General features: G+C 45.4%; 2 protein-coding genes across 2 annotated transcripts; one reads left to right on the forward strand and one right to left on the reverse strand.

Moving 5' to 3' along the window:
- The first annotated feature begins 364 nt into the window (after positions 1-364).
- Positions 365-14826, forward strand: LOC6596797. Its single transcript, XM_026994104.1, has 6 exons — positions 365-556; positions 7514-7580; positions 7661-8243; positions 8334-8484; positions 14467-14583; positions 14665-14826. The coding sequence occupies exons 2-6, from the start codon at positions 7521-7523 to the stop codon at positions 14780-14782; spliced, it is 1029 nt and encodes a 342-aa protein (XP_026849905.1). The 5' UTR covers positions 365-556; positions 7514-7520; the 3' UTR covers positions 14783-14826.
- On the reverse strand, positions 9909-12625 carry LOC6596796. The gene is made up of 2 exons (XM_002021840.2): positions 12366-12625; positions 9909-12301 (listed from the first exon to the last, which is right to left on the reverse strand). Exons 1-2 carry the CDS (start codon positions 12499-12501, stop codon positions 10116-10118), a joined length of 2322 nt encoding a protein of 773 aa, XP_002021876.1. The 5' UTR covers positions 12502-12625; the 3' UTR covers positions 9909-10115.
- Positions 14827-14846: the final 20 nt, after the last annotated feature.

The following is a 14846-nucleotide window of genomic DNA, read 5'->3' on the forward strand; positions in this document are numbered from 1 at the left end:
GCCGCCAATATTATAAAAAAAGACCTGGACTCGGAAGCGTCTTGACGTTGGCGCTCAGCCGCTGCGCTGTCGCTGTCGCTGCCTATCTCACCTACCTTTACCTTTACCTTTGCCTCTGCCACAGTCGCTGTCGGTGCCTCTGTCCACCTTCGCTGCTGTTCCGCGCACTCAAAAGACGTTGAAATGCGAGCGCCGGGCGTCGTACGAAATCAGAACGTTGCCGCTGCGCAGACGCATAGCACGCGCCCAACACACCCACACACACACGCACAATCGGGAGTTATACTCGCTTATACTCGGTACACCACCCATCCACCCGCTGGAGCAAGCCGGCTTGCCATATAAATGTATTGAAAAAACAGAACAATTTTTAAAATACTTCCACAATTTCAAGGAATCTGAACAATTGTTTTGCTAATTTTTTCCGTTTTTATACTGTGTGATTTTTTTTATTGAGCTAAAAAGTTTCCTTCGGGTTTTCAACGTGTGTGTGTGCGTGCGTGAAGAATTTTTTGTAAATATTTTAAAGTGTTAAATAAGTGAAGTACATTTACAGGTAATTTTTTATCTCAAAAAAATGGAAAACAATGAAATATTATCGAGGAAAAAAATATACAAATATTCATATTGCAAACAGTTTTTTGAACACATTTCTCAAATGGTGGAAGAGCAATTTTCCTAAAGCATTACGCAATAAATGATGAACTAAGGAATGTGTGTCCTTGTTAAAATCTTCAGAAACTCTTTCGAACTCCCGATGGTCTCTCTATGGCGGGAAGAGGTGCACATACATCAGAAAATGTATGACATTATTTGTTTGTGGCAATTTCAATTGCAATCAACACTTTGAATCGATTTATGTGTGCTATTATCTCGTCCATCTACAAAATATGTAAAATGAAGGCATAGAAATGTAAAATTAAAACACAATCGCATTAGCATTTCTTATCTTAAATTATGCGGCAGAGTATTAAACAAGAGTTTCATATAAATTCTGATAAAAAAAAGGGGAGAAGGATTGCTGTTCCAAAAATATGGTACGCTGCGGTGCACAATTAAAACAAAATTGTATTCGCATTCTTATCTAAAATTATGCGGGAGAGTAATAAACAAAAGTTTCATATAAATTCTGATCAAAATAAGAGAAGCATTTTTGTTCTGAAAATATGGTACTCCGCGAGGTTCAGCGACATTTACACCCAAACGAAATTCAATTCTGAAAAGTGCACCTGCCAAGGAATTCCAGAATTCACGGTACGATTCGTTCGGTTCTGCCGTCATTCAAATAATCGAATTAACCCCGAAATCTCTCGCTGTTTGGGGTTTCGTCGAGAGCCAATTGAAGTGCTACCCGATCGGCATACTAAAGAGGGGAGGAGGCCTTCGTGGAATGGTCAGGGTACTCGCACTCGCACTCGCACTCGTACTTCGTACAATGTGCAGTTAATAGAACCCGCTATGCCAGGGAATTGGGGAAAGGGAATACCAACTTTTATGTGCCCCATGCCACGGCACGGCGTGGCATTTGTGCATTTCAATGAGGCTCTCTTTTAACGTGCCCCTCTGAGTAATTGATTCCACACACCGAACAAAAAGCGCTGTTTGCAATGACTCAAAATCACTTGGCCAGAAATCATTTTTCGTTTAGCCATGAATGCACATATAATATATATACACTTTATACGATTTTATGTAGATATATTATGTACATCACGTTGGGGGTTCTCCATTTGTGGAGTTGTGGTATGGAATGTTGTGCACAAGGAAAGAAAGCAAAAGTTTCTGTTTGTTGTTGCGCAAGAAAACGTCAATGTCGTTTTCGATACAACTTTCTATCACCGGATAGTTCACCCAGAAGTGGGGAAAAACTATTCAAGTTCAAGGAAAGCCCCAGTTTGTTCGATGCATACTTTCGAGCGCCATTGCCATGCAAAAATAGATCTGTGAACGTTTCACGTGCCATCTGCAGTGGGGATCGGGATACCGATCTCCTCCGCTCACTGCTGACCTTCACTGTTGGGCCGTTAAGCCGGCTTGGTTTACTGACCCTCCCTCCCGTCGGAGTTTTCGCTTTCGATTAACACTCTTTAAATGCCAAAAGCGCCAAGGATGCCAAAGCCAGTTCCAGACGTCACGTCGGGTCAAGAGTAGCGGGAGGAGACGATACCGAGAGACTGGTAGACTGGTAGACTGGTTGACTGGCACGCTTGTTCTCACGCCCTGTCGTGCCATAAATTGTGGTCTCTCGTGGCACAAAACAAAAGAAATTTCAAAACGGAAATATCTCAGTGATGCCTCAAACAAAAAACTGGAAATTTAGCTTAAGTTCTAACTGAAACCGTACATATGTACATACACATGTATACATGCATACGATTCTTAGCCAGTAATTGGGCCATTTGTTTGGCAAAGACGGCAAAGATTCATTTGCGGTTTTCGGGGGAGCCAGAAATCCGTATTCCAGTTGACACATTGGCACATTTTTCTTGCCTTGAAAGAATTGGCCATTGATCGACCGATCGATCGACAATCGAACTGAAGCAAAGCGAAGTCTTCTCTTTGAATATAAAATTTACGCATGTTTGCTGGGACTTGTTCAAAGACACTTCTACGTGAGTGGCATCCGTGAGGAGACCGAGACCCATGCGTCGAGTCGTACACTAAATACAGCCTCGAGCTATCCATCCATGACGATTCTTGCTCGGGAGTTGACTTGACAGAGACACTTACAAGTCTGTTTATGTTTTTGCTTGTTTATTTATGGTTAATTTATTTATGAACTTATAAAATGGACTTATCAAAAAGCCATTAGCCACTACAAAACGGTTAGCTCCACAAAAGAAGACACACACAGATTCTGTAAACAGATTTCGTGGGAGATTTATTTCTTTGTGCCAATTCCAGAACAGAACTACTTCCCTGCAAGGTGGAAGAAGCGTGAGGGAGAACCCAAACCAATTAGTGCTCTGCGGTTCGTTAATAGATTTTTTCGATTTCCATTCGATGCCATTCCCATTTGCAAATCAGTTGAATAATTTCTAAAGACTTAAGAGTGTGACCTCCAAAGGGTATTATACTTGGATGAACGTTCGTTCGTTCTGTCATGCCTGGAGCTTACAGAATCGTGACTGGTGCAAAAACTGATGACAACAATGATGATTATCATTATTATGCGTATCAATATCATTATTCCTGATTTATTTCTGTCGCCCAAAATTCGAGACCAGTTCTGCTGTTGTGTGTGGGCTTCTCCACATCAGCATACTCGTACACACGTACATACATACATACATATATGTATTTCAATCTATTTGTATCCGTATATATGGCGCCATGCCATATATAAATCATACAATAGAAAACGGAGGAAATAATACACGTAGCTGAGTTTCTTGTTCAATTATTGATGTGATCGAAATATAAATGAAGAACCGAACATCTTTTGAGTCATGCAGTCCCAAAGAAAAGAAACAGAAAGAGCGCATTGGCATCACGAAACTCCCGCACTCAGTTGCCATATAGTACGGACTTATGTATGTCTTAGCTTAGCCTTCACTATCTTTGGATTTCCATAGAAAAATGTAACATCTGAAAAGTCAATGGTGTGTGGCGAATTTTTAATAGTGTTGTGGGCGTCTCCATGGTCCTTCTCTGCACGACTTTAGACACCACTCATTACGAGCCGAGTGGACATCTTTATTGGCTCGATTATTTCGGACCCGGTCACGCCCCCCCAGACAGCCAGCCAAAAAAAGTCGACAAGACATCGATTGCATAAGGTGATACATTTATTACCTTTTTTCGGTCGCTGTCTGCTATGCACTTTATTAATGCGAGTACTCGTGTGGGGATTGGCGGGAATTGCGCAATGGCATCGAACATTAAATAGCGCCATGCGAAAGACAGGGGCTACCTCCACATATCCACGCTGGTGGTGCTTCTTCTGGATCGCGGTCTCCCCTTTGCACGTTCAACTTACTTCGGTTTTTTTTTTTTTGGACTTCAACAATTTGGTTAATTTACAACTTAATTTCTGTCATGGTTTTCAATTTATCAGAGGCCCGACGACCAGAGGTCCCAAATTTCGTACATTTTCATTTCGAGAAACGGACCCCAGCCCTCCCGCTCCTGTCACATTCTCCTGCTTTACAATTATGATAAACGCTGTTGGTTATTGCCAGTTGTTGTAATTGCATGTTGATTGTTGTAGTTGTTGTTTTTTGTACTTTTTTCCCTCTGTTTCATCCACAAGGACGCTGTTTCGGCTTTGGTGTGTGTTTGCATCTCTTTTTGGGAGCGCCCATTAATCGTTTTTTTCCGCTGTCGTGGAATATTGCATGTTGCACGCTCATTTAACACAGTCGCGACCCAGGCCTGCCTGCCCGCCCGCCAGCCTTCCAGCTGCCTTATTGATTTCTGGGCCCCAATTAAAAACCCAACACTCATGCCTAATTACGTCGCTGGTGCCAGGGCAGGGCGCATGGGCATGGGCATGGGCCATGGGGCATGGGGCAAAGGCAACAAAGCTTACTCTCGAGTGGTTGCTTGTAGGTGGCAAAGCCGGGTGGCAGGTTGTTGCTGCACTTAACACCTGCACTAAGCTCCTAATTAACCGCCAAGCAGTGCTCAATCACTTGGCGAAACTTGAGCTCCGCAGCCAAGAACCCGAGTTTGCTCTTTTCTCCACCCAGGCCTCGTGCCTTTAACTTTTGCCGCCATTAAGAGCAAGCAGAATTTCGGTACAGATTTCCTATGCAAATATTGAAGATTGATGGGCTAGGCTAGGGAAAAATAGAGATAGACATTTTTACGTATTTTCAGTAGGGTCGGCAGCACCCATCGGCTGGTTAAGGATTGCTAGAAAAAAAAGGATTCATTGCGCTGAACACAAAGGTCACGGCGAAGTGTTTTATACGCCATAAGGTTTGTTAATTTTTCAAGCATCTGGTCATCCAAGATACGTATTTCGAATACTGAAACATAGTCCATTTAGTCATAACAAAAGCAGCCTTTCTTGCCACATCGATGCCGACTCAAATCAAGTCCAAGTCGCAGTATCCACTCCCCATCTCTTATGCTCCACAAACGCACCTTGTGGCTCATCTCGCCTGTCACTCGAAAGCCTCGAAAGTCAATGGCCATTGAGAAAAACAACGTAATATTTGCTAAAATATCTAAATTTTTGCATATATTCTGAATTCTTGGCCAAGAAATCAATGTGTTTGCTAGCCAATTTGGTAGAGTGGGGACATTGGACATGCCCATGCTTCGTGGGTTCGGCGGGGAGGGGAAGAAACGTAAATAAGCAAATAAATAAAACCACACTTGGACATTTAATGAGATTCGAAGTCGCGAGAAAGAGAGAGAGCATCTGGATATATATTTTTAGCCCCCAAAAGCTTCTGTGTTGTTGCCTTTTTGTGGTCGGAGGGGGCCGGACCGGGTTCAAGTGCCGGAGTTGGAAACCCGTTTATGCATTGGAGCCCCCCAGCCTCAGCCCCAGCTCCAGCCTCAGCCTCAGCCTTAGTCTCAGTTTCAGTTTCAGCTCCAGATCCAGAGACAGCTCCGATTCCTCTTGTGCTGTTTTGTGCGTAAACTAGATGATGCCATTAAAAATGTTGTTTAAAATTGAAAAAAAAAAGAAAAAAAAAACCGAAGACAGAATACCATGCAGCTATTGACAGTTTTTAATACACTTTAAAGGCGGGCCTGGGTCTTGTCCATGCTGTGAAGAAGGAGTATAGTATGCCCTACAGAACTCAATTAATATCCGCGTTTGGGATCGTAGGAGCACTTTTGTTTTCCAGTTTGTCTCTCAGCTTTTCATGGCACAGACGGCACTGGAACCCCTCGGATCGGATGGCTAAATTTAAGCATTAATGCTTAAGCAACCAGTATATCCCCGTTACGGTATGAACAAGTCAAAGTTAAAGTTTTCCCCATAAATATTATCAGTAGTTCCCCTCAAAATCCAAGTCTTTCCATTAAAAATCTGCCTCTACAGCTCCCAACAAAATTGATCAGGGTAGGCAGGGTATCTACCAACTCGGTCCTTTGCTAATCCTTCTCTCTTGATTACTTTTTTTTGCGCCAGCAAACATGTTTAACATAAAAGATAAGCCCCAAAGGGTATGAAAAAAAAATCATATTTAAACAAAAAAAAAAGAAAACAAAAAACGTAGCAAATATAAATACATACGAGTATTTATCCGTCTGTCTGGATTCCGTCTGGTTGTTGCTGCATCGGCCAGTGTGTGTCGGTGTGTTGCTGTTTTGTAAATTTATTTATAAAGGGCACACAGCTATAAAGTCGGAAAGCGGATCAGGTGGACGTCCTTGCAGGCATTATACAGAGACAGGCGCAGACACAGATACAGATACAGAGACAGAGACAGTGGTGCAAGAGGTGGAGGTTTCGGGTGTTCAGATACTCGTAATTCCGCAGGGAAAATCAAGAGCAGCTTTTCAACGGTAATTGCAAAATCAAATTTACATTCGATAGGGGAAAGCAATTAAAAGAAAACCTGCTGAGGGAGTTTTGTAAAAGAAATTCGGAATTTATTTGTTCACTCTTTATTGGCAATGTCCGCGTAGAAGTTAAAGATCTAAAAAATGAAAGAAACTGTAATGTTTTGGAGGTCTTTCCAAGAGTGTTTACGGTTATTTGTTTAGGACTTACAATCAACTCAGAATCCTATCATTCATTATTCTGTTGTTCAGTTTATCGTATTCCTTGAAGACGGCCCATCTGCAAGAGACAATTCTCCGCTGAGTTTCCATTCTGAAGTGCCGCTTAGAGCACTTTTATCTTGAGGTAACGTCCCTCATGCTTCGACTATCATCAATTCCGACTGATTCCCTCTGACTCCTGCAGCCGAGCAGGCCAAGGAGGAAGTAGACGCCAATACCATGGATGCAGTGATATCTAAGGCCATCGGCGCTTCCGTACGCAAGGCCAGCCGTATTCCTGTGTTGATTGCCAGCTATAGCTACAGCTATGCGAAGCCACGCAAGTATAAGAGGACACTCTTGAAGAAGGAGGTCTCGGCAGGAGATGCTAGCAAGGACAGTATCGGCCTCAGTCCCGGCCCACTCGCCGATGATTCTGGCATTGGCTTGGATAAGTCAGCGGATAACAGTGTGTTCTTGTTGGTTGGCTGATCATCTAAAGCTAAAAATTGAGTTGCAGAATTTACAGACTTCAGCCAACAATTTTAACAAAATAAACTACGTAAAATCTATGTAAAACCTAATGGAATCGGAGTTTAATAAATATTCTGAGCTATTTTTGACATTTATTTCAATGGTTTAATGGTTTCAATGGTTTCCGTGTCCCGAAAAGTCCCAAAATATAAGCCATAAGGACTACAGTACTTAGTCGTCGTTCCTCTAGTCCTCGTTCCACTGTTGTCTCCAAGAGCCCGTTTCAAGGGAATGCATTCGATTTCATGCCCTATGCCTGATGTCTGATATCTGAAATTGAATCCGCATTTCATTAAATTCTTTTTTTTAGGCAGAAGATGCGGCGACAGTTGACAGTTGGCTCGGGCTTCACAATGAGCACGCTCCGAGTGGTTCTGGTAAGTGGTTTTTGGCCAATTAAGTTAGTGACCGAACCTACATATGTATGTCTGTCCAATATCCCTCCCATGTTTTTCAGCTGCTGCTGCTCGGCGTTCGTTCGGTGCTGGGGCACGGCCGCCTGATGGATCCTCCGGCGCGTAATGCCATGTGGCGCTTTGGGTATCCCAATCCCGTGAACTACAACGACAACGAGCTCTTTTGCGGCGGATATGCGGTGCAGTGGGAGCAGAACAGCGGCCGCTGCGGCGTCTGTGGGGATGCCTATCACGTGAAGTCGCCGCGCCCACACGAAGCGGGCGGGGAGTTCGCCAAGGGCATCATCTCGAGGTACTACACCTCCGGCCAGGAGATCGAGGTGGAAGTGGAGCTGACGGCCAACCATTACGGCCGCTTCGAGATGTTCCTCTGCCCCAACAACAATCCGCGGCAGGAGGCCACCCAGGAGTGCTTCGACCGCTATCCCCTGCTGATCTCCGGCAGTCGGGAGCACCGCTACCTTATACCGCGCGATGCCAAAAAAAAGGACATCTTCCGCTACCGTGTCAGGCTGCCGGCCTATGTCACCTGCACCCAGTGCGTCCTCCAGTGGACATACTACACGGCCAATATGTGGGGCACCTGTGCCAATGGCACCGAGGCCGTCGGCTGCGGCAAGGCAGGTAAGTTGCCAAAGATAGAGTTCTTTCTCTTGCCCGTGTCTCATCTGTAAGCCCACAATATCCAACCCCCCTATGTCCTCCATTGCACAGAGACATTCAGGAATTGTGCCGATATAGCCATCATTTCGAACACTGGCGGTGGTGTGCCGCCCATTTTTGTTAATAACAAATCGCCATATCTGCTCTACTATCGGGACTATCGGGCGCCCGAGGACAACAATGTCTTCCCTTTGATTGTGCGGTGAGTACGGTGTACGGTGTACGGTATATGGTGCGGGGATGCGGGGGAAAATGTTTCGGCTAGACATTGTAACCGGTTCGGAAGCAACCTTTGCATTTATCGATTCGGTAGTACGCTTTCTTTAACTGTTTTACTTCTTAGCCACCTCGTTATCCATTGTTTGGCTTTTCTTAACTTTTATTTATTTTTATTCTTCTGATTTCAAACTTGATTTCTTTCTATTACCGCTTCTTCGAGCTCTCGTTTGCCTCAGCTCCCATTCTACGAGGAATTCATTTCCTTACCGATTCCATACTATTTCGCTTCCTCTCCACTTTATCTTTATTATTTTAATCAGGGACCCTACATAATGACAATTTTTTATTTTCGTAACTATTCAGAACAGCCGCACGGCAGTATTATATATACCGGTAAACTACTCTAGGTATAATCTATCCCTATAATTATCCCTTTTAAGCATGTTCTTCGGTGATAATAATAATTTCCTTCCTTCCTTTTTCCCTTAAAAAAAAAGTAAAAATTTTGAAAATTACAAGATTATAGGTAGTTAAGAAAAAATGAGAGTTGAGGATACATTCCTTACTATTTGAGGCATTCTCAAAATGTTTCCATAAAAAAAAATTCAAAATCAGTGTAAAAAAAAGGTATTTTTAAAAAAGTATTAAATTGTGCGTTGTGCTCTATTTTTGATTGTGTGATATTGTGTGATATTTAAAATAAAACTTATTATACGGTCCTTGATTTTAATATTAATTGTTTCCTTCTAATTTAACAATTATTTTACTCCACTCCTTTAAATTCCTCTTTCTAGAATTTTTTTACCCGTTTCATTGCCGATTGGCTATCCTTGCTATCCTTGTCTCTACTATCCCCAACACGATGCTGATTCCTTATTCTGTGTCAGCTATCATAACCGTTTCCACTGACTCTAACCGTTTTGCTGTTTCCTTCACCTTGAAAATCTGCCATTTGAGAAGACAATTCTAACTCTTGCTTTGGTTTTTAGCAATGCCACGCGGCATGCGCGCAAACGAGCCCACGCTTAACCGCTTACTACCTGCTAAATGCTACCCGATACACAGCTTACCCGCATATACCCGGTAACCGGTACCCGCATAGACAACTTACCCGATTCCAAAGTTCTGTTCGTCGCGCCGCGAACCGGGGCTAGAGTGGCATCCGAAACGGGTAAAGGTAAATGCGAGTCTATTAAATATTAAGCAAAAACGGTTATGGTTTCCAAAACACACACACATACATATATACATATTACATACATATACTCATAGACACACTTGCTGTATATAAATAAATGCTTGAATAAACATAAAACATATATAATTCGGATTTATATTGTTTTCTGTTTCGGGCATAGCCGATTCGCAGCGCTTGGTTTTGGCTTCTCTGGGATGGCCCCGATTCAATACGATTTAGTACACAAGAAATTTATTTATTAACATTGATCTGTCGCTCTGGATCCAGTGTCTGTTTGAGTGGGTCTGCAAAGACGAAAACTAAAAAACATAATTTTGATAACCGCATTGAAACGAAACGTTGAGAAGCCAGTGCCTTCTTCAACACGCAACAATTTTGAAAAAACATTTAAGAATCATCAGTAAAATCATGGAACGTCAGCTCTTGAGGCACCGTATCTCCGGATAGACACAGACCAAGATCAGCATGATGAACAGGAACACCTGTAAAGTCCCCACCAGGACTTTCTTGAAAATCTGTACACCCTTGTTATGGACTACCAGGTGCTGCGTCGAGGCACGTATTTCAGGGGGCGGCAGTTTTGAAAGCTCTGCGCGCCCCCCTAACAAACGTGACTTCCAATTCTTGGCCATGAGACTAGAGCGTCGTGGTGTGGCTGGCGGTGACCGATCCCTTGGAATCTCTGTCTGCGTGCCGGAATGCACCTGCGTGGGAATGGGTAGAGAGGATAGCGCCGTCACCAGTAGCCGCTCCACCATCTTCGAAGTTAGTCCAATGTCGGCCTTATGCTCGGGCGCTTGCGTCGAGTTGCCATTGGAGGTCAAGCATGTCTCCATCGACGGGGTCGAGACTCCATTTGGGGTCAAGCATGTCACCATCGACGGGGTCGAGATGCCAGTGGTGGACAAGCAGGAAGCCATCGACGGGGTAAGGATGCCATCGAAGGTCAAGCTTGTCGCCCCCGAATACAATGAGGCCAAAAATTCGCAAAATGGTGACTCCGCGTCCGAACTGCCAATCGATGCCGATTGAATGGATCCCATCGCCAGGTCGGACACGGAACGAGCCAAGCTGTCCTTTTCTTTGTCGTAAATGGATCGGGCCTCATTCACCAGGGGACGGAGCTGACCCAACAGCAAGCTGGAATTTTTGCCCAGGTTCTCGAACGCGATGCGGCACAAGGGGCTCATCTCTTGTATTAGATCGGAGTAGGCGGCAGCACCTGCACGTCGAGAATCAGCATTGGAATCAGCAACAGGAGCCGGAGTAGGCAGCAGTGGGATCCCCTGATCCATTTCGTTATCTGAATCGGTATCGGTATCAAGATCGCTATCTGGATCGGGCTTCAGACTCTCTGTTGCCATCATGCTATTCATCTGCAGATTGTACTCCTCGATCATGCCGAACGACTGGGCCTTGGCGATGATGCGAGGCTCCTGCATCATCATTGGCTTATTCTCAACGTGCCGGTATTCTATTTTCCTGATGGCCACACTCTTCTCGAGACTGGGGCGCATGGATCTGAAGCTGGTGGATGGCGTGTAGTAGCTGCTCGAGGACTCGTAGCCCTTGGCCTCTTTGGCCTTGCCGCCGGTGGTGTTCTTGGTCGAGGGTTTCGGGAGTATCTGGGGTGGGCCTCCTGCTTCAGTGCGGTCTAGCGGACCGATGATGATCTTAAGATTGGACTGCATCCGTCTGTTCATCAATGTCAGCGTCTGGAGCTCCTTTTTGAGATGGGCAGCTAACGGCTTCGGTATTTTCTTCTGGTCCTTTGGGGGGACGGAGGACACGGCTGCCAGCTGCTCGTAAGTGGTCTTCTTTGAGCTGTTCACGTACGGGTTGAGCTCTACGACCATCTCGTTCAGCTTCTGGTAGCTCTCCGTTAACGCCTCCACGGCCGCTTGGTCAGATGCGACCAACAAGGCCGAGGCAATTGGGACGTCGCTACTCGCGGGCGCAGGCGTCTCATCACCAGTGCTATTGATAACGGCATCGTAGGCTTTGTCGGAATGAAAGGAGCCACGACTGGCCGCGGGTCCGGCGTGAAAGCGATATTCCGTCAAAAGGCCGTCGACGTCGTCATCCGGCCCCCCAAAGTACGTGAAGCTGGTTCTTGACACCTCCGCCAACCCCTGGGCATGTGTCCCACTGTTCTGATCGGTCAGGTCGCCGGTGTCACCATTTTCTCCTGTGGTGACGGTGCTATTCTCCAGCACCCGCAGGTTGCTAGCTTCAGTGCGCGGCATCTTCTTGTTGGGCACTGGCCTAGCCAGTGGGGTCTTCAGTTGGCTCGCCTTTGTCACAGGGGGCTGACCTCGGCGGGCGTGTCCTGCCACTCGAGGCGGAAAATCCCTCCTCATCTGGGCACCGGCTGGAGCTCTAGCCGGACGTGGAGCCGCAGCCTCTGCCGCTGCAGCTGCCTCTGCCGCTGCCTTTGCCGCAGCCTCTGCTGCAGCAGTTTTGGCTGCTGCTAAAGTGAGAGCCGTCACCAGTTGCTTGGATTCACCCGAAAATGGACTGTAATTAGCACGGCCGCTGACGGTGATCCTTGGGACGCCAGTCACCAGCCGACGAATGCGTCCCGAGCGTCCTTGAATTTGGGCTGACCAAAGAGCAAAGGATTAGCACAAACGAATTTGGAACGTGGACGCTGCATAACTACTAACCAGTCGGTGGATACTGCGCCGTGTAGTCACCCATATTCACGATCTGCGGCTGCAGATGAAGCGGCACCCGACAGGCCCGTGCCTGGGCCTCGGCCAACTCCCGCAATCGAATACGTTCAAACATTTGGGATCCCATCGCTGCGATTGCGTTCGGATGTGTTCACTTGGTGTTTGGTGTTGAGAATTGTGTGACGTGACTGTTTCTTTGATGGCTTACGCGAAGCTTCTTTGTTTTGAAAGCTGCTGAGCTTTTGACTTTTTTAGTTTTAGTTTTTGTTTTGTTTTACGATGATAGAAAAAATATATTATAGACCGGATATCAGACGACAACTTCCTTACGAGACCGAAATCAGTGTTAGAATGAGAAATTTCACACTCAAAACATACAAATGTTACAAACAGAAAACTAACCGAGAGCTAGATGGATTCCGGGGGGATGGGGGTTTCTTTAAAAGTGACGTCTAAGGTCTTCGATTTGGGAACACATAAATTTAACAAAAACGGCAACCTATGACTTTACTTTTATGCGTCCGTCTGTATCCAAAAGATGGAGATCATCCATTAAATGGCTTTCATAAGACAATAGAAAGCTACCACAAAACTCATAAACAGTGATATTATTTACCTATGTATATTCAAAGCAAATCATCGTAAAAGTCCTATGTTATCGATCTTTGCAGACTCATACATAATACCATTATCTACCTATATTTAGGGAATCATTAAAATCGTATAATTCTTACGATCGGATACATAGGCAAAAACCCTGTGGGATCCACAATTTTAAAGTCACGGAACTCGATCCTTGCAGACTCATACTCATATTTAAAGAATCGACAGAGGGGCTAAAGGAACTCAAAAAGTTCCATTAAGTATTCCCCATCCGCTCGTACACAACACGTCTTCGGTTTCAGGAGGGAATATATCAATGAACCCCTGAAATTTTAAAGATATCTTACAATCGGAACACCTCGAAGATTCTATCAATAAAATGAGATCAAAGATGCTACTGCTCTAGGAGGAAGGAATCTTTGAAAATCAAACTGCGCTTTTTTTCCAGTCAAGGCCTTTTTTTTTGTTTGTTTTTTGTTCTTGTTTTTGTTTTATTTTTTTGTTTAATGCATTGCTTTTTTCTTGCCGCCTGTGGTGTTACCCCGATGTTTTCCTGAAGTTTCCTCCAGTTGGTCAGAACTCTAGGCCTTGCTTTGGTTCTTGGACTTGCCCTTCAGCTTGGACTTCAGCTTCAGCTTAAGCTTCTGGATCATGGGGAACTTATTGCGAGACACCGTCTTTGGCAGTGCCTCGCAAACGATGGACTCAAATCTATCACGATCTCGGTTTTGCACGGGCGTCGCCATGTCCGACGGCGTCTGTCCGGGACCAATCGGATTCAGTGGCCGCCCCACCATCGATGGCACCGACGGCACCGATGGCTTAAGGAAGCATCTCTCCAGATTGTAACCATAGCCGCTGTACATCGGGAGACAATGGTCCAGCGAGGTAACGGCATTGGAGTTGCGATGCCTCACCACGATATCGGTGCGGGGCGTTTGTATCTTGACCATGGCTCTGGAACCGCGCATGTTAATGACAGAGCGGCCACTGCCGTAGTTAATGCGCAGCTCTGGCAGTCGACGTTGCTCCCCCATCTGATTGTGTCCCTTCCGCTGCTGCCACCCGCTGGACACCCAAAAGCGCACGCAATGCAAAAGTTAAATTTTTTTTCTAGATTTTGATTTGCATTTTTGGAAAAACGACAACTACAACGGACAACTATGACGGACTCTAGATGAGAAACGACAGTTGTTTCCTGGATGAGTGACAGATATTTCCTTGATATAGTAGTAATATAGGATTGCCTCGTTCATCCCACAGTTTCGTTACATTTTACGGACCAGATGTTGGTCTTGGAGTTGGGGAAGATTCCCTCTTTCACAATTTTAGCGGTTTTGGAGTAGAAGGAGTAGAAGGACCCTCCCCGTTTAGAGACTGGAAAATCCATACATTCCATGGATATGGATATATGTCTCATTCGATAGACTTTCCGCCTTCCATTAATCTTCATGTTTTAGCTCAATCTTTTGGTTCTATCTTCTTGCAGAGATCAAAAGTGCATTGGGGCATCGGCATTCCGTACGCTGCCTGGAATCGATCACTGGTGCGAGATCAACTGCCTGCGCTATCCGCCCAATTGTCCGGAGGAGGCCTGCCACTGTCCGTAAGTAGCGCCCTTGAATCGAGTGAATGCCCGGACTACCGCAGACTACCGCAGAAACATAATCCTGACTTGTTTTTGCAGTCAGGAATGCGTGGCGATTGGGGAGCTGGCGGGACGCGAAGGAGCCGACACTTACTGCATGGACGAATGCCTCAATTACGAGTCGGACTGTCCGCGCGACAGATGCCGCTGCCAATAGTCCGTGGTGTATCCCCAAGCTGTGCTGCCTATTGCCCCACCCCCAATGGACGAGAGAGGAGAGT

The sequence above is a fragment of the Drosophila persimilis genome, unplaced genomic scaffold, assembly GCF_003286085.1.
Source record: "Drosophila persimilis strain 14011-0111.01,24,50 unplaced genomic scaffold, DperRS2 tig00001237-arrow-arrow-pilon, whole genome shotgun sequence".
Classification (NCBI taxonomy): Eukaryota; Metazoa; Arthropoda; class Insecta; order Diptera; family Drosophilidae; genus Drosophila; species Drosophila persimilis.

Excerpts from the sequence above, each read along its gene's own strand:
- LOC6596796 (XM_002021840.2), bottom strand. The coding sequence starts at position 12,501 with ATGGGATCCCAAATGTTTGAACGTATTCGATTGCGGGAGTTGGCCGAG. Across the intron at positions 12,302-12,365 it reads GGCGCAGTATCCACCGACTG|CCCAAATTCAAGGACGCTCG; the intron begins GTTAGTAGTTAT and ends CTCTTTGGTCAG.
- LOC6596797 (XM_026994104.1), top strand. The coding sequence starts at position 7,521 with ATGCGGCGACAGTTGACAGTTGGCTCGGGCTTCACAATGAGCACGCTC. Across the intron at positions 8,244-8,333 it reads CGTCGGCTGCGGCAAGGCAG|AGACATTCAGGAATTGTGCC; the intron begins GTAAGTTGCCAA and ends TCCATTGCACAG. Across the intron at positions 14,584-14,664 it reads GAGGAGGCCTGCCACTGTCC|TCAGGAATGCGTGGCGATTG; the intron begins GTAAGTAGCGCC and ends TTGTTTTTGCAG.